The sequence below is a fragment of the Callorhinus ursinus genome, unplaced genomic scaffold (assembly GCF_003265705.2).
Source record: "Callorhinus ursinus isolate GAN/ISIS: 27379988/994484 unplaced genomic scaffold, GSC_fseal_2.0 scaffold1, whole genome shotgun sequence".
NCBI lineage: Eukaryota > Metazoa > Chordata > Mammalia > Carnivora > Otariidae > Callorhinus > Callorhinus ursinus.
In genome coordinates this window covers 3581116-3599392 of record NW_027397063.1, presented here as the reverse complement: position 1 = coordinate 3599392, position 18277 = coordinate 3581116, and the positions used below count along the sequence as shown (strand labels likewise).

Here is an 18277-nt window from a genome sequence, read left to right as displayed (position 1 = left end):
CTTGAGTTTTAACTCTGGGCACCATTAGCAAACCCAACACTGAATTTTGTTGTTATCTGAATTTTAGGGGATGATTTATAGCATTTTCTTGTAATCTGGTTTTAAGGTAATTCTTCCCTATTTCGTCACTGATTTCTCTGAATATGAACCAGTCCTTTAAGCTCTCTGGTTGGCTTGAACACCAGTTGAATTGTTATGGCACGTTAAAAAAAATTTGCACACTAAAATAGTTTGTCTTCACCCTTTTTAAACCAGGAGGCCCCGTTTGTGATAAACATAAAAATCCTATGCCCTTCCCTTGGTTTCTTGAGGTTTAAAAAATAAATTAAATCTCATCATAAACAAAGAAAATAATGCATTTCTTTTCCAAACTACACCTAGTTCTCTCTGAGATTGACAAGGTCCCCCTTGCACAGCTCGGAAGGTGGAAGGAATCGCCGGTGTAAAACATGTTGAATAGATACCTATTTAACCCAATTTAGGAGCCAGCATAATCAAGGAAATATTTTATTCTAGAATATTTATTGTTTTTTCCTAATTATAGAAATATTTGTTAATGCTGAAAATTCAGCAAACACATAAAAGTACAAAGGAAATAAAATCAGTTAATGGAGATATTCTTCCACACAAAAATAAATGTTAACATTTTGATGCTCATCATTCCTGTATTTTCTTGCTCTGTGTGTGTGTGTGTGTGTGTGCTAGATGCTCTTTTTGTTTTTGTTTTTAAAGTAGGCTCCATGCCCAGTGTTGAGCCCAACACAGGGCTCAAACTCACAGCCCTGAGATCAAGACCTGGGCTGAGATCAAGGGTTGGATGCTTAACCAACTGAGCCACCCAGGTGCCCCAAGATGCTCTTATACTACTTAAATAGCTAATATTCATTGAGCACTTCCCTTATGCAAGGCGATGTTCAATTACACAATTTATATAAATCTTTTCACTATTTTATTATTGATTGCTTTCAAGTTATATTCTTCCACAACTTGATTTTTAAGGCCTGCATAGTATCTCATTGTCTGAATGTATCCTAATTTATTTAAGCCATCTCAAATAGTTAGACATCTTTAGCTTGCTTTACAATTTTCCCCTTGCATGAATACCATTGTACACAGATCTGTGGGTAGAGTAACCCGCGGATGATCTGATGATCCCATAGGGCAGTATTTGAAGCATTTCATCATTTCCCCTGTTGCTATGTGCTTAACCAACAGGAAGGTTATTGGGTTTGATCTGAAGGATTTGGGCAATGTTACAGCAAAAGGTTCTCCCAAAGAGATTTTGTCCATCAGCCGCCACGTGTCTAAGAAGCTTGTGGTTTTACAGTGACATGTGTGTCACGGTCTGTCTAGAGCCATGGGGTGCTGGCTGCAGTCAGGAGGCAAGCTAGGACGAAGGCAGACAGGGCTTGGGGAACTTGGGATACTGGTCAGGTTACAGACTCAGCTGCTGGCACTTAGACCCAACATCCCATGGCTTCAACAAGGGAGGTTTGTTTTTCTCCCTCTTGTTAACGGCCCAGAGGTCCAGGGTCTGGCTGGGCAGGGTGGCCACGCCCGTGAAATCACTAGGCTCTGTCTTGGGGTGTGGTGGCTCCCCCTCTCACCTTCTCCTCTGCATGTAGCCAGAAGGAAAGGGGACCTCCTGAGAGGATTGCAAGCTGGTTCCTCTTGAGGTCAATCCAGGAAGACCCACACATCATTCCCTCCCCTTGCTTATCTGCTGGAGCTTCATTCCCTGGTCGGATACTGCAAGGGACACTAGTAAATGCAGTCCCTAGCTGGGTGGCCCTATGCCCAGCTAAAAGTTTGGTGACTGGATGTGGGGGCCAACCGGCGGTCTGGGCACTCCTGGCTTCTGGGAAAGTACCAACAGGCCCCAACGTGGTGTCTGTCAGTTGTCAGGTGATTATGTAGGTGGTTGGCCGGGAGGAAGCCAGAGTTTCAGATAAGCATGATCGGCAGGAGGGCAGTGTCATGCCAGCTGGAAGGCACGTTGGTCCCAGCACGAGGATGCAGGATGGCCCCAGGCCATGTCATGCCCCGCAGGACTTCCGAGCTGCAGTTGTCCTGCCTCTGCCACCCCCCACCCCCCGCCCGGGGGTAGCTCTAGGAAGGGAATCAGTTTGCTGTCCAAACTCTCTTGGAGGCTGACCTTGGAACCGGCACCTGAGACAACTGGTGTCTGGAGCACTTTTCTCTGGAAGGCCAACAGGAGGCAAAATGTAGGGAAGATCTGACCTGGGGGTGAATCAAGAGCATCTTAGGTACAGAGAGGGAAGGGACACAGGGACTCAACTAAGATTCGCTTTGCCTGCTGGCTCCAGCGACGGAAGGCCATGTGACAGGGTATGGTCAGAGACGTGGTGGACCAGCACGAAATGGGGCACGAAAAGACCGGGGCTCGGGGACTTGATCCACCAGCCGGTCAAGCACGTGACACTGGGCACACCCCAGAGCCCCTCAACCTCTTTCCTCATTTGAACGTAGGGTGATGTCTATCCCACCTGTATCACAAGGTTGTGATAAATTGTAAGATGTGGTTTCCAAAGCTGCATCTTCTATTGGGGGCGGGAGTCTGCCAGGATCAAGGGTATTTTACTAGGGAGAGGCCTCCCCGGAGGACCGATGGAGCTCTATTAGGAACCAGGGGCGCTGGACAAGCCCTTGAGGCCCTGAGACGCTGACCGGCAGTACCAGACGGACTTTGTCATGTGACCACGAGGCAGGTGAGTGCTGTGTTTCATCAATTGATCCTCGGGGTCAGATGACCCAGGGAAGTTGGAGGTGATGGAGCCAGTAATTAATGTTTACTGACATCTTTACGTCTCTGAAGCCCTCTACTAAATTCTTCATCCCCTTGCTTCCCTCTTGCAGCTACTCTGGAAGTGGGCGTTGTCGCTCCCATCTACAGGGGAGGAGACTGAGGCTTGGGGAAGCTGGGGTGCCCCCCAGCTTGGGAGCAGCAGTGCAGGCTTGCACGCACACCCCCTCGGTGGCCCCGGGACATGTTCCTAGCCACCCGGCTCCTGTCCCAGGGTGCAGAGATGCCAAAGTCTACATCATGAGCTTTACCGCAGATGGTGTCCTATCCCCTTATTTACGGAACTTTCTGGTGGTGTGGGCATAGTGCAAATTGCTGTGCCTGGCCCGTACCAGGTACTCTAAAGGTTCTCGTCCATCAGGACGTACTTCACACCCCGAAGTGTGAGGGCTGCATGTGGAACAGGTAAGTCTCAGAGGAATCCAATCACAGGTTAACTGTCATCAGAGAAGGACAAGTGTTACTGCCTCTGTGTCGGGTCCCAGCTTGTGAAAACAGGACTCTAACATTGGTTGCGCCGGCCTGCTGGTTGGCTGGAAAGGCCTCTGAAAATCGGCAGGACTGAAGGGCAGAAGTGACTTCGGTGACCAGTGCCATCACTGGAACAGCCGCTTCCCGATTTCCTACTCCAGGCCGAACCTCCTGGCCATTCCTCGGTCGAGGACATTCACAGGGGTCGGGATTGCTATTCTGCGGGTTTTCTTTTGCGGAGTGCCCAGCTCTCGACTGGCCCTCTGCCCGCAGTGGGATTGAGGGAAGGAATGCCTGTTAGCAGATTCATGGCATTCTTCTAGTAGATTCTAGAATGAAGACATCTTTTTGGCCAGAATCTGAAAGCCTTTACAGAAAGCATTAATGCCTTAAATAGACGAATATGTCTTACAGATAAAGCACTTTGGGGTCCAAACAAGATGCATAGGACTTAAGTACTTGTTAGAATCATCAGATGAGCACAAGCTGGCCCTGTCTGAAGTACCTTAGACAGACCCAATGCACTGGACAGACACAGGACCCGAGGACACAGCGACAGGTGTTGGTCCATGCTCAGCAGAAGCCATTAAGAAGCATGAAGGAGAGCATGGTGCCCATGTCCCGACCCGCACAGAATCTGGGGGCTCAGAGGACCACTTCCAGTATCTCTGACTGGACATGGGCACAGACAGTGGAAACTCCAGGACAGTAACTGGCCTGGTTTGCTGGTGTCTTAATTCCACCTGCAGGGTCAGCCCCTCCCCAGGCTCTGGGCTGAGAGGCCAAGGACATGAGGTAAGATAAGATACCTTAAGAACCTAATAGTGCCTGGCAATAAAAGGCCTCAAAAAATATTAACCAGTTTTTTTTTTTGTTGTTGTTAAGATTTTTTTATTCATTTGAGAGAGAGACAGAGCACAAGCAGGGGTGAGAAGCAGAGGGAGAGGGAGAAGCAGACTCCCCACCGAGCCAGGAGCCCGATGTGGGGCTCGATCCCGGGGCTCTGACATCACAACCTGAGCCGAAGGCAGACACTTAACTAACCAAGCCACCCAGGCGCCCCTTAACTGTTTTTCCTAATGACACAAGATTTCATAAATTCCTAAGAATAATCTACACAAACTAAAATCTCCAAACAATGGGCCTTTTAACCTTTCGGCTAGGGAGATTCTGAAAAAAAGATATAAAAATAAGGCTCCCTGTATTTCCACTTCAAAAAAAGAGAGTAAACAGTATGTTCTGTTCAGAAAGCATTTTATTGTTGCTCCAAGTTTAGGAATTTTCACTGACAGAAAATCAACACTTTCAGACAACTTCCCGCATGGCCCTGCTGAGCTTCTGAATCTTGGTTTTCGCAGACATATCAGCGTATCTCTCTCCAATACGGACAATCATTCCACCCATGATTGACGGGTCAGTCTAGAAAACAGGTTGGAAACGTGAAAAAGCACTGACATTTCTTGATCAAATGGAAAGATGAAAAGTGCTTTGAAAAGTCTACACGCTGCACAAATTAAGGTATTACAATTATGTCTAGAGAAAAGAAGTCAAATTGTGAATGGAATCTGTAATCATTTAAGTCAAAAATGTAAAATTCCTACTATAAGCAATTAAGTATATCATCAGATTTAATTTTTCACTTCCTATAGCCCTTCGATAGTGTCAGACAACCTGAGGAGACATACCAGACATAATTAAAAACCTACCTTAACTTCCAATTTCAAGACTTGGCCTTTACTTAGGAAGCTCTTGAGGACCGTTTTTAATTCAGTAAGAGTGGCTTCATCTAAAGGCTAAAAGGGGACAAAACCATCCTTTAAATTTAGACAAAGCACAACAGAAACTTTCCACAGTAAAAGAAAAAAAATCTCCCTGGCACACACCGGCAAGACCGGCCTGGTGAATCCCTGTGTGGAGCCACTGGGGAGCCCTTGGGAGGCGGCCAGGGCCCCGTCCCACGCCAACACGGCGCCAATGCCCGGCAGCACCACTCCCTCCCCGTCTCTGCTGCCCAGTACCCGCAGTGCAGCCAGATGCAGGGAAGGGGGAAGACCCTGAAGCGAACGATGCCCGCGGACACAGGCCTCTTCTCTGTGCAGCCCTGAGGGCCTGGCACGAGGTATGGGTTCTGCGGATGGAAAGCTGCAGCTGAACCTGGTCCTAGAACCTTTAAGACCCACAGTTAGCAGGAGCTCTGGAGGCGCGCCCCACCTCTCGGAGCCTCTGGGAGTGCCCAGGGGGCCAGCTCGGTACTCTACTCTGATAGAGTGAGCGTCAGGCTTGCGTTCGCTCCTCCCGCTCCCCACTCTTACTCCTGGTGAGGTGAGGATGAGTCTGGCTGGAGGAGAGGCCTCTCACCTGTCACAAATCTGAGCCCCCCCCCCCCCCCCCCCCCCCGAGTCCCCAAACCCACCAGAAAAGTGTTGTCTTTGCAAAGATCTAACAATGTCTCTTGTGGAGGGTGGTGCTGTAAAAATCTATCAGTGTTTTGTTTTTTAAGATTTTATTTATTTACTTGAGGAGAGAGCACGTGTGCGGGGGAGGAGCAGAGGAAGAGGGACAAGCAGACTCCCCACTGAGCGTGGAGCCCGAAGCAGGGGCTTGTACAAGCCTGAGATCATGACCTGAGCTGAAATCAAGAGTCAGATGCTTAACTGAGCCACCCAGGAGTCCCAAGTCTATCAGTGTCTAATCAAAACATTATTTGCCAAGCCTCCAAGGTTAGAGAACTTGGAAGTATGTGCACACCTTCCACTAAGATGCATACTAGGTGCCGGGCATTTTACACCCACCATCTCCTGGAATCTAGATGACTCTGGGCAGCTAGCAGTTCTTACTCTGATTTTCTGTATGAGAGAACGGACGTTCGGAGTGGTTAAGAAACTCACCTAAGGTCCCACTTGCTTCAATATTCACAATCAGACTATTTCTATAGTCTGTGCCCTTAGTCAATCAAGGAGTAATTTTTTTTTGTTTTGTTTTCAAACAGTGGAAGCTTATTTACCCAAGGAGTTTCAACATCAAAAGCATTAGCAACAGTTGGTTCTAAAAAACTTTTACAAAAAATCATGTCCTTGTAATCTGAGTGACCTATACCAGGGCTTAGCCACGGGGACGGTGTGACCATGTGCTGGGTGAAGCCTTGTCTGGGCTCCCCTGTCAGGGGGAGCTGCTGCGGTCCCAGTGGGCTCAGATGAAGGCCTGAGCTGCAATGATTCTCGGCCAGTTACGTGCTTTGGTGGCACCAACTATTGAGCTACAAGTGTGCAAATGTTACTATGTACTAAAATGTCGTTTTGAAATTGTGCTGTTTTGGAGAGTCAGAGTATCTATTAAACATCAGAAATATTAATCGAGACGAGGTCAGGTGCTGCATATTTTCCAAGCCAATCTACCATCCTCTACTGATAATTAAGCCCCACAGGCTGTTTTCCTGTACTGACTCAACTGCAGTAGGAAGGAAACACGTATTTAAGACATCAACAAAATTAATTCTGGGGACACAGTGTTGCTTAAGGAACATGCACTTCTGAAAGACAGGCCTATGTTCAAATCCTGATTCCATGTTTTGTCACCTTGGGCAAGCAACTTAATTTCCTTGGGTTTCCTCATCTATAAAACAAGGATAATTCTACCTCACCTGGAACCCTGATATTAAAATAATAAATTATAAAGTACCTAGCATACAGCAGGTTTCAAAAAATAGTGTCCATTATTATAGCCCACTCCAGCAATGCAACAAGATCAAAGGGCCTACGTGCCCTACCCTCCTCCCATTCACCCCCACAGAAGATGAGACACTCTAGTTCCAGAAGCCTACTTACTAAGGTATTTACAAAATAACTGAAAGCTGTATAAGGAAAAAAACCACTACTTCCTAACATATTCTAACCTAGTATGGTCCTTCTGAGTAGTCACTGGTTAGGGAGGCACTAAGAAGATACACACTGGCCTTTCCAGAGCAGAACTGTTTAAGACCTGAAGCAAACCTCCTAAGCAACAAGTCACCCTTTACCAACTCCTGGATTTCAGCGTGTTTTTTCTTTTCGTTATGCAAAATGTGATGCATGGCATGTCATAGCAAATCTAGCATCAACAGGGTGTCACTTACAGATGCAGTAGTCACTGTGCACGGTACTTCTCCACGGTGGATGCTCATCATGGTCGAAAAGGCAGAAATGACTCCAGGGGTACTGTACAAGCGACCATTCTCAGCAAGCAAATCTGGGAAAGGGAAAGTGTCTTAGTAACATGAAACTCAAAACACATCATTCATGAGGTATTATATTCACCTCAAAAGCAAACTTAGATTTGTGGCCTTAAAATGCCATATTCAACATCCTTCAAGAATGTGAATAAAGACGCCGCAACTTGTTATTTATCAGCATTTAAAAGAACCAGCACTGATTCACATCTAAATTAGTAAGGTGGGTGTGGGGGGAGGTCTCAGATCTGCAGCAGCTATCTTCATTGCAGCCTGCAATCTGATTCTATTTCTGGTTGGAATCTAGCCTCAAATTAACATACATCTATATTCAAAGATGACGACATGAACACATTTTCTTCGGAGCTCATATTCTGGTTGACCAAGGGACTTCAAAAGCAAGCCAAATGCACCAAAGAATGCAAATGTCTTCAAGGACCAAGGTACAACCACTGGCTACAAACCATTTTCTTGGTGTGAATCCCACCGGTCTTCTCCACAGACTGAAAGTACTGACTGCAATTGCTTTCTTACATCTTAATATCCTTCAGACAGTGCTCCTAAAACTTTAATGCACAAACAATTCACTTGGGGAGCTAGTTAAGACGCAGATTCTGATTTAGCAGGCTGGCTAAGTCCTGAGATGCTTCATTGCCAAAAGGCAGGGGATGCTGATGCTCCTGGTCCATGGACCACATTTCCAGTCACAAGATTTTCAGGGACTTCAGTGGAAAAGATCCAATACTTACTGATCAGGTTGGATGTGAGAGGAGAGAACCTCTCTTTTGCGCTCATGTCACTTAGGTTTTTCACTTTCACGGAACGCTTTACATAGGGATTCATAATGGAAGCAGCCATTTTGGGTTCCTTCAAGATTTGCTAAAAGTACCGAAAAATAATTTCTTAAACTCTTTAAAGCATAAATGATCCTAACTGCCACAACACTTTCTTATGAATCATGTATTTCATAAATGAAATCAGCACTCAAGCACATATGAAATTTACAATCAAGTAATTTTCATTGCCTTTGAGAATACACCATACCTTGATTTTACACAGGATATATGATATTTCTTGAAAAAATTTAAAAACACTTTATAAAGCTTCTTAAATTTACATTTGCTTTTTAAGAGAGATTATAAAAAAATTAAACAGCCAGAAGATTCAAAGAACTGCATATGTTAATGCATTTAATACGGGTAATACTCTAGATTTGCACATACTATGAGGCGGCCAGTAATGCCAACACTCACGTGCGGACCTAAAAAGGTGCTCTGACGGCAAAGGAGGCATCCCTGTCATGCCCTTTCCAGGGGCCTGTCTCAGACTGATCCTGATGCTGTCCTGCCTCTTACAGAGCCCCGAGAGAGACCTCTGGTGTTTCCAGAGCAGCCTCCGTCAGTATGGGAGGGAGAGTGGACAAACAGTGGGAGTGCAGCTACCATGAGAGACACCATGCGTCTCCATTTTATTAATTCATAAATGTCTGTTTTCAGTGACGCAGGGTAGCTTCCAGCATCTTGCTCCCCTTAGTATCAGGCCAGAGTTCAACGATCCAACGGCTGTTTCCATCCGGACACCTTTCAGTTAAACAGCTCCGGTAGCCCCTTGTCCCCCGCTCCTGGCCAGAATTCTGTCTCTAATCCAGGCTGCTTGTCAGGTGGATTAGAGAGTCACTTCAATTTGAGTGACTCCACAGAAAACAGTATTTCCCCCTAAAACTCGCTGACTTACACAAATGAAAAGCATTCAGGTGTCAGGGGAATGCTGTTTTTCATGTTTCTCATCTTTTCCTGCCAAAACTCGTGGCACCTGTGTAGCATCACACGTTCCTCTCAGCACCAGAACACTGCTAACGCTTGATAGTGTCTTAAGGTAACTGCCTCCTTTCTATGTCTCTGTGTTTTAACTGATTTCTGGGTTTTAGTCAAATCCCATTCTAATGACCACAACCCAGGCCATGCTCTCCACCGTGAACACCACCGTTCAGGTTTAAAATGGGCATAAATGACAAGTGGCGGGCAATAATTATCACCTCCCAAATTCCCCGTGTGTGATCCTGCCTTCTCTTGCTACCCTTCTCCCAAGCGTCTCCACCAGTAAGGCTGTTGGCTCTGTGTGGGTCATAATCACACCAACTAAGACCGCAAGCATTATCTGTAGAGATAACCGACAAAGAAAGGAATAGAGAGCTAATATTATTGTCTGCTAGGACAAAAGTTCGACAAAAAGCTTAAAATGAAAAATGAACAAAATACATATTATCTTATATGACTAGCCTGTGAGGGTTTTTTCTTCCAAATAAGATAAAAAAAAAAATGTTTAGAAATAAGTGGATTAAAAATACAAGAACGTCTTGAAACATAAAACCAAAAAAAAGCAAAACTCTGGAGATATATACCAGCCTCTCCTTTAATCCAGAACTTACTGTTGCAGGTGGCAACCACAAAGCAAAAAGAGAAGGGGAAGCAACAAAACGGGCAGGTACTTGTTAACTAGAAAATGGAGTTAAAATTACTGCAGAGATTCTCCTCTTTAAGTTACACAGGAGACTTCTGTTAATTCAATTAATTTTCTCTTTTTATGTTAAAAAATGTAAAAATAAACTTTCCCCCGTAAGCTTCATGATCTTTGTCAGTTCTCTAATATCATTATGGAGCCCATACAGCTTTCCTAATTTTGCTGCTCAGTGTGCTCTGCTTGGTCATTTTCCTCTCACATCTTGGGAATAAAATAAAAATTGAAACGGAGAAAAGGCTGCATAAATTCCTAATAAAGCAAGTTATATAATACATTCTAAAGACTATTTCGGAAATACATGAAGACAAACACAGATTTTCAAAGGTGACTTCTATTTCTTCTCTTAGCCCCAAGTCTTGGTTCCTAATATTAATATCCTGATATGTATCTAACTGTACCTATTACACAATAGGTTCAGAATAATGATACCCACTACTATCACTATCAACATGATTACAGAAAACAGGTCTTTTTTTTCTTTCTCTCCTTTTTTTTTTTTTGTAGTCCATTTTCTCTTAGGATATAATATACCTCATTAGGGATATATGGCCAAGTAACTAAAGCAAAAACATACGAAGGAAATTTAGTTAAGTAATGAACAGAAAAGCTACTTACTGCTACTCTCAACAATTCTTTCTCTACTTGTTCCAGTTTATTCTGTTTAGATGCAGCAGAATAAAGAGCAGTGGCATAGCGACCTTCGATACCATATACCTGAACAGGTGGCTTTAAAAAAAGGATGGGGTAGGGGAGGAAGAGAAAAGGAAAATCACTTAAGACAAGATCATACTGCCAATAGGAGGATTAAATACTTATATTTAAAAAATGACATCATTTATAGCACAAAACAGTTTAAATATGTCATAAAGAGCAATTCTGAATGGCAATTCTCAAACAAATTAGGGCTGTTTCCTTGGCCAGGTCACTCCATCTTTAAGCTTTCAATTTCTCATCTTAAAATGAGGTGTTGAGGAAACAGGGTGTCCCCTTCAGCTCTAACTATATAAATCAGTTACGTTAATTCTGAGATGAGCTTATGCTTCCTTTGAACTCAGTAACTAATCAGTTCCAAGTACTGGAGATTTTAAACACTGACAGAAGGCAGTGTTGCATGTTAGAGCCAAGAAAACAGGTATTTATGAAACATATACAGGTATGTATTTATATACTTCGTAGTAGTATCATAAATTTCCCCTCTGGTGCCTCCTCCTCAATGTTCAGTTTAATAGAGCTCTTTAGCAACTTACTGTCTGATGCTTGAATTATTTTTCACCAAAAACTGTAGACTTTTTTGTACACACTATCATCAACATATGACTACATAAGCTTGACGGTGCTATATGGTCGAAGTGGGAAAGCTTAGGCTTTGAATGAGAAAGATTTAATTCCAGTCCAGCTCTAGGATCAAGCTGAGTAACCTTGGGCAGGTTTTCCCAGAGTCTGTTTCCTTTTTTGTAAATGGGAAGACCAGCTACTTTCCATCACTGTAACGGGGTTTTAAGAAATTCTCACAAAGGTTATGCAGGGCCCTGTCACACACCAGGCATTCAACTTATTCCATTTTCTGCCCCCATGCACACATCACATTTTGGAAACCACAAATCATGCAGAAAGGTTTAGATAGTACTTATACAAAAGTCTATGCCCTAACTGTACTGCTGTTTGACTTACACACTTTCATCTATTTTACAATTAATTACAAAAGTTGACATACCCGCACGAGCTTGGAAAACGGCCTGACCACAGTCATACTAAAGCATCGCACCTTTAAAACAGTAATAAAACATTTTAAATTATTAGTTTCTGAGTATCATCACATAGGTTACATGAGCTGCTCTTTATTACCTAGGAGTAAATATCCCCACTGAGAATCATCCCTAGTTGCCTGGGAAATTTGCTTTCCCACCAACTCCTTCGTTTATTAGGAACAGGGTGAGGCTAGCACACCAGTGTAAGAGAGAAAACACAAATCTGGCTGAAATACAGGTTTCAAAAAAAAAAAAAAAAAAACCAACGCAAGATATTTGGCATTTGTATTACCACCCGTGAACAAGGATTTTAATAAAAAGTGGGAAGATTCCAATCATGATGTGCAAGAGATGTATTTTCTTAGACTCCAAATGCTATAGGAAAATAAAGACTAATCCAGCGTATTGCAGCACTCTGATGTGAGCACAGGCCCTAGCTCTGAGAAACGGTATCCTGTCTACCAAGGAACAAGGCTGGAACCCATCGTTTAAAAAATCTGCAAGGGCACAGGTCACCTTTAAATAATTTCAGTTCTGTTGAGTACTATACCAACTGGTTGTGGGGAATCACTTAGAGAAAACTTAACCTAAGTTGCAAGGCGTCATGACATGCAAAGCATAGTGTTGATATGTAGTATAAAGAGCACAAATTTTCCTTCCAACTCCATCTTCTGTGTGACCGTGTGGGTTCGAATCTCAGCTCTACCTACCCCTTACGGGCTAAGCTGCCAAGGACGAGTCATTTACACTTTTCCATCTCATTTTCTTTATGTGAAATGGGCTTTACAAATAATCCTTAGCATTACTGGCGACCCCTGACAGGTTTGACCACAACGACAAAAGTTAAGTGACTTGGGGGTGGGCCGTGTCCTTTCCTCGCGATCCAGGGAAGCCCGGGAAGCCCGCCTCCCCCGTCCCCCCCGGGGCTACTCAAGCTACCTGCTTCCCGAGGCTGTGCTCGGGGGTCGCCAAGGTCAGGCACCACCCAAAGGCGTCACCCTGCGCCCCCTGCCCCGCGGGCGTCCACAGAGGGGAAGCACGGCCGCCTAAGCCACTTTGTGTCGCCCCCACTCGCGGGGCCCCACAACGCTGAACGGCGGCCACGCTTCCTCACTCGGTGGCCCTTAGCGACCTGGTACGTTTCACCCTAGGAGGGATCCTCTCGCTAGTTTTCAGGACCTCCGTTCTCTCACCTGCCGGGACAGCCCGGACACTGCTGGGACGGCCATTTTCTCCCGGTGGCTGTAGGTCAAACGCGATTTAGAGAGAGAAACGCAAGGGCGCACGCGTGCGTCAGCGTAGCCGCTCGGCCCGCTGGGAAATGTAGGCGTAGGTCGTCAGGCCGCATGCGCACGGATCGCCGTCAGGCTGGGATTTGTGGTCTTTAGAAGTGGGTGTTAAGGGTTGGACCCGCTGAGCTAATGGGTTCGGACAGCGCCCTAAGATGAAATCCTTGAGTTGCTAAATGGTCCTTACTGTAGGATGGATTTATTGTCCCTAGTTTTTAGGTTTCCATTTCGATAAAGAGGGTCAATTTCACATTCATTACTAGCTTTATTAGCATCTTTTACCCCTTCTTTCTACCGCGCCAAAGCGTGTATCAAGGGCAGTTCCTCGCGCTGTATAAAAAGAAACGAGCCCTCCGGCTGCAGCTGCGGACTCTTCTTGCCCAATGCCTGGGCCCTGACTACTCCACCTCCACACCTCCTTTTCCCTCATCTCACCGACTCGTTGGTTTGTGAGGGCATGTGAGATGCTGGTGCCTGAATTCTTTTTTTTTTTTAATTTTATTTTATTATGTTATGTTAATCACCATACATTACATCATTAGTTTTTGATGTAGTGTTCCATGATTAATTGTTTGTGCACGACACCAGTGCTCCATTCAATACACACCCTCCCCAATACCCATCACCAGGCTAACCCATCCCCCCACCCCCCTCCCCTCTAGAACCCTCAGTTTGTTTCCCAGAGTCCATAGTCTCTCATGGTTCGTCTCCCCCCTCCGAGTACCCCCGCCTTCATTTTTCCCTTCCTACTATCTTCTTCTTCTTCTTCTTCTTTTTTTAAACATATAATGTATTATTTGTTTCAGAGGTACAGGTCTGTGATTCAACAGTCCCACACAATTCACAGCGCTCACCATAGCACATACCCTCCCCAATGTCTATCATCCAGCCACCCCATCCCTCCCACCCCCACCACTCCAGCAACCCTCAGGTGGTTTCCTAAATTCTTGATTCTGGGTAGGGCAGAGTGATTATCCGAGATTATCTTGGGGTTTGAGCAAGTGTGACATTGAGACTGAAAACCCAACACTAGCCTTGGCCAGTTTCTCTGCATTCATAAAAACAGCCGATTTTCAACCTATTTCACCCTAAATGGAGCTTACTCTTATTTTTCTCTTCTGTATAGGAGAGAACTGGAGAGCAGAGCACGGGTCGGAGTTCCCTGGTTGAAATAAAGGGGTCCTGTGGTCAATTAAAAACCTTTTTCCTGTTCAGGTATATTATAAGAACACAGTTTAATTCATTAATTTACCCTTTTAGAGTGTAGTTTTCTCATCATTACGAAACACTTGTAAAAATGCAGAAAAATGCAAGGAACGTGACTGCTGTCTTTTCGATCACTCAGAGGCAGCTGTTGTCAATATTTAGGTGTGTTATCTCCCAGCATTTTTCCAGTATTATAACAAGTATTATAATAGTACCTGCCTTATAGATTATTAGGAAAATAAAGAAGTTAAATGTATGTAAAGTATTTAGAACAATTGCCTGACAGAATAACACTCAGTGTTAGTTTTTTTTTTTTAAGATTTTTTAAATTTAGTCATTTGATAGAGACACAGCGAGAGAGGGAACACAAGCATGAGGAGCGGCAGAGGGAGAGGGAGAAGCAGGCTTCCCGTTTAGCAGGGAGTCCGATGGGGGGCTCGATTCCAGGACCCTGGGATCATGACCTGAGCCGAAGGCAGACACTTAAGGACTGAGTCACCCAGGTGCCCCCAGTGTTAGTTCTTTATTTTGCATTTGTTTTTATTACACATATGGATTATTATTCATATATAATTTAGTTTCTTGCCTTTTCCCTTAATACAAGAGAAAAAAAAGATACTAAATTATATATGGTTTGTGAATACATGCTCACAATATAAGAATATTTCTAAGTTATATAATTTTCATAAACATGTTATGACTGTAGAATTACCCATCAAGTGGATATTCTGTATCTTAATTATTCAATGATTTTTGAACATAATTCAGATGGTTCTCAGGTGTTTTTTTTTTCCATTTTAAACAATACTATATCTCCTGAGTATCTTAAATGCAAACTTTTTTTTTTCATACTTAGAATGACATCCAAATAGATTTCCAGAAGCCCCACAACTTGGTGAGAGGGTAGGAGCACTTTAAAAGTTCTCTACCAGGCTACTTTTTCACCATACTTTCTGCTTTTCAAGAGTTTTAACCTATTTACACTTTTACTAGCAGATCATAAAAACCCATGTTTCACTTCACTATGCAAACTATTTTCAGAGGCTATTTTCAAATTAGCTTAATGGAAAATATATTCATTATGCAATGAATATAAATTTTATTGAGTACCTATTATGTGCAGGCAGCTCTTCTATGCCCTGAAGATACAGCAGGGTACAAAACAAAGTGCTTGCCTTTGTAGACTTTACATTCTATGTGAAATCAAACCACAAAACCCATGTTTCCTAATGTGTGGGTGTTATTAGATGTAATACAAATCAAAAGTTCTGGGGCCAAATATACTTGGAAAATTCTAGACTCTCTATTGTATTGATCATTATAAGTAAACCATAAGGTTGCATAACAGCAGGGAGATGCCCTCTGTTTTCTTTGTATTTACTCCCAATGCACTCCAGCCCCTTGGTAGTGGCCATAATAATAGTTTGTGATTATTTGGGTTTTAGGGTTTATTTAATGGGTAATTTATTTAATGCATTATTTAATGCGATTATTTGAGTTTTAGGGTTTATTTAAGCCACGTATGGTTTCATTTTTATGCTGAGTCTCAGGACAACTCTAAGATGTAGGTAGGTGCAGAAACTTCTCGGATCCTGTTCAGGCAGCTCATGGAGGAAATGACTGTTCTGGGTCTCAGGATGTATTTCTGAGCATGGGATTCTGATGTCAGTATATACTGCTTATATCTTGGTGATTTGGAATAAGGGAGAAACACAGAAGGACCCCTGAAACCTGATGTCTCTGCATTTAAACCTCCCTTCCACCTGCTCTTGGATTGGTGGGCATCTGCTGGACTCTCACCACAGGCAAAACACTGTAGGGACGGGCCAGGGTCCCAGATGCAAACCCTGGCGAGCAATCAGCAGTTTCCCATTTGTGTGACTGCCATACTTTCCGCTACTCAAGAATAGAGAGTATGGGAAGGAAAAAAAATTGTTATTCCATAGAAGAAGGGAAAAGACTTAGCATACTGCTTTTATAGTACTTCCCTCTGTATAACCTTGAATTGTTTAAAAATGGTGTGGTCCATAGAGTCAAAGGGACTTGCCCAAGGCTATAGGCTGGGGCCACGGTGGTAGCAAAAGCTAAACGTCAAATCTCAACTTTTTTTTATTTTACGCTGACTTTCAGTTCAAAACAAATATTTTTCACCATTTTATCTCCTCTACCAAGGCACCGTATGCTGGCATGGAAAACAGCAACATGGGGTTATGAGACCCTCAACTGCATGTTTCAACAAATGAAGTGACTTTCCCCTTGACCCAGAAACTCAGAAATCTGAATGAGGGTTAATTGCAAATGTGCAAAATGTTCACTATACCCACTGTTTAAAAAATATTTCAAGTTTTTATTTAAATTTTAATTACTTAACACATAGTGTAATATTAGTTTTAGGAGTAGAATTCAGTGATTCATCAGTTACATACAATACCCAGTGTTGATTACATCACATGCCCTCCTTAATACCCAGCACCCAGTTACCCCATCTCCCCAACCCCCTCCAGCAACCCTCAGTTTGTTTCCTAGAGTTAAGAGTCTCTTCTGGTTTGCCTCCTTCCTTCTCTCTTTTTTTCCTTTCCCCATGTTCACCTATTTTGTTTCACTTTAAAACAGAAAAAAAAAAAAGGAAACACATGTCTTAGCATAAAAGAATGGTTTTAAAAGTGGAACGTTATGCAGCCATTACAATGAGATTTTCAAAAAGCATTTCACGACATAGGAAAATATTTAATGACACGGAGGAAAAAAATTACAAACTACATTTTGTATTTTTCTATTATGAGCATGTGTCACTACCATAATCAGAAAAAAAAAAAAAAGAGATGCCATGATCTTGTCACTTATCTATGTGCCCCATAAAGGAGAGATACATCTGTCCGTGTTTCTGGTAACACTCAGCTTCTGACATGACGGGGAATGGCTTGAAGTGGACACGTCCCAAGAAGGACCAGTCTCCAAATTTGGACCAGAGCACTTCCAAGGTTTCTTTCCAAGATTCGCTTCAGGATTGACTCCACCAGCCTCGGGCCATTTTCTTTAGCTTTGCAGAATGCATTCTGAGGCTGGTGGGCTTCAGAATCTTCAGGGCAAAGGGTGGTAATACGATTTTCCCCACACATTTTGTTACATTGAAAGGACTTGGGAAATATTTGCATTATAAAAATATTATTTTCCCCACATATTTTGTTACAATGAAAGGACTTGGGAAATATTTGCATTATTCCCAAATATTGGGAAGTCTTGCAATATTTATCTTGGACTGAATTCTGCATCAGTTTTCTCTTTCCTTCTGTTCTCTTCTCCTGTAAATTTATTTTGAGAACTGTGCACGGATCCCTTGTAGCAGACCAGAGCCACTTACTTTCTCAGGGCCACAGGCTGGCAGCCCCTCTTTCGAACTTCATAGGTAGCCTAGCTTTCCATTTAAACCTAAGAACAGGAAAATGACTTTGGCAGCTTTCTACACAGGTCTATGGCATTTCCCCATTGAAGGGGGTTTTAGGGAGGTCCTGGCATTCAGCAGGAGGCCCCTGGGCTGGAAAAGATCAGGCTCCGAACAAGAAAAGATGTTGAGGAAAATAGACAATGGGATTCCAGGTACTGTGACCATATGACTTTAACTGTTTATCTTTAGGGTTTGGTGCATCTGCTACAGAGGAAAAGAGGAAATAAAACACATTAAAAAAAAAAAAAGGCTTGGTGGCTTTTTTGAATCTTTGGAGAAAGCTGTTTTGGGGGATCTGCAGCCTTGACTGCCAGGATCTGAAGGCGACAGAGGGAGGACTGGCTCTGGGGGAACCGGCCCCCCATGCTGGGCACCGGCCTCTTCCGTCCCCTTCTCCTCCATGCCTGTGGGTCAGCCACCTTGAAGCGGTCACCAACTCAGCATTCAAGGTCACTGCTATGGCTTAGCCTGGGTCTGGTTTCCGAAGAATCATCCTGACACTGGGGGGAGCCATCTCCTCATATTGCAGTTGCAGCCTCTGGCCTCAGAATCAATTTCTTTCTAGAGCTT

The 18277-nt window shown here is 43.7% G+C and overlaps 1 protein-coding gene across 1 annotated transcript; it reads right to left on the bottom strand.

Moving 5' to 3' along the window:
- Positions 1 to 4532: 4532 nt before the first annotated feature.
- ATP5PO (ATP synthase peripheral stalk subunit OSCP) lies at positions 4533 to 13077 on the bottom strand. The gene is made up of 7 exons (XM_025871918.2): positions 12961 to 13077; positions 11734 to 11784; positions 10635 to 10745; positions 8249 to 8378; positions 7407 to 7519; positions 5002 to 5088; positions 4533 to 4714 (listed from the first exon to the last, which is right to left on the bottom strand). Exons 1-7 carry the CDS (start codon positions 12994 to 12996, stop codon positions 4601 to 4603), a joined length of 642 nt encoding a protein of 213 aa, XP_025727703.1. The 5' UTR covers positions 12997 to 13077; the 3' UTR covers positions 4533 to 4600.
- Between the last annotated feature and the right edge of the window lie 5200 nt (positions 13078 to 18277).

Excerpts from the sequence above, each read along its gene's own strand:
- ATP5PO (XM_025871918.2), bottom strand. The coding sequence starts at position 12,996 with ATGGCCGTCCCAGCAGTGTCCGGGCTGTCCCGGCAG. Across the intron at positions 8,379-10,634 it reads AAGAATTGTTGAGAGTAGCA|CAAATCTTGAAGGAACCCAA; the intron begins GTAAGTAGCTTT and ends CGGTACTTTTAG. Across the intron at positions 4,715-5,001 it reads TCTTGAAATTGGAAGTTAAG|ACTGACCCGTCAATCATGGG; the intron begins GTAGGTTTTTAA and ends CCTGTTTTCTAG.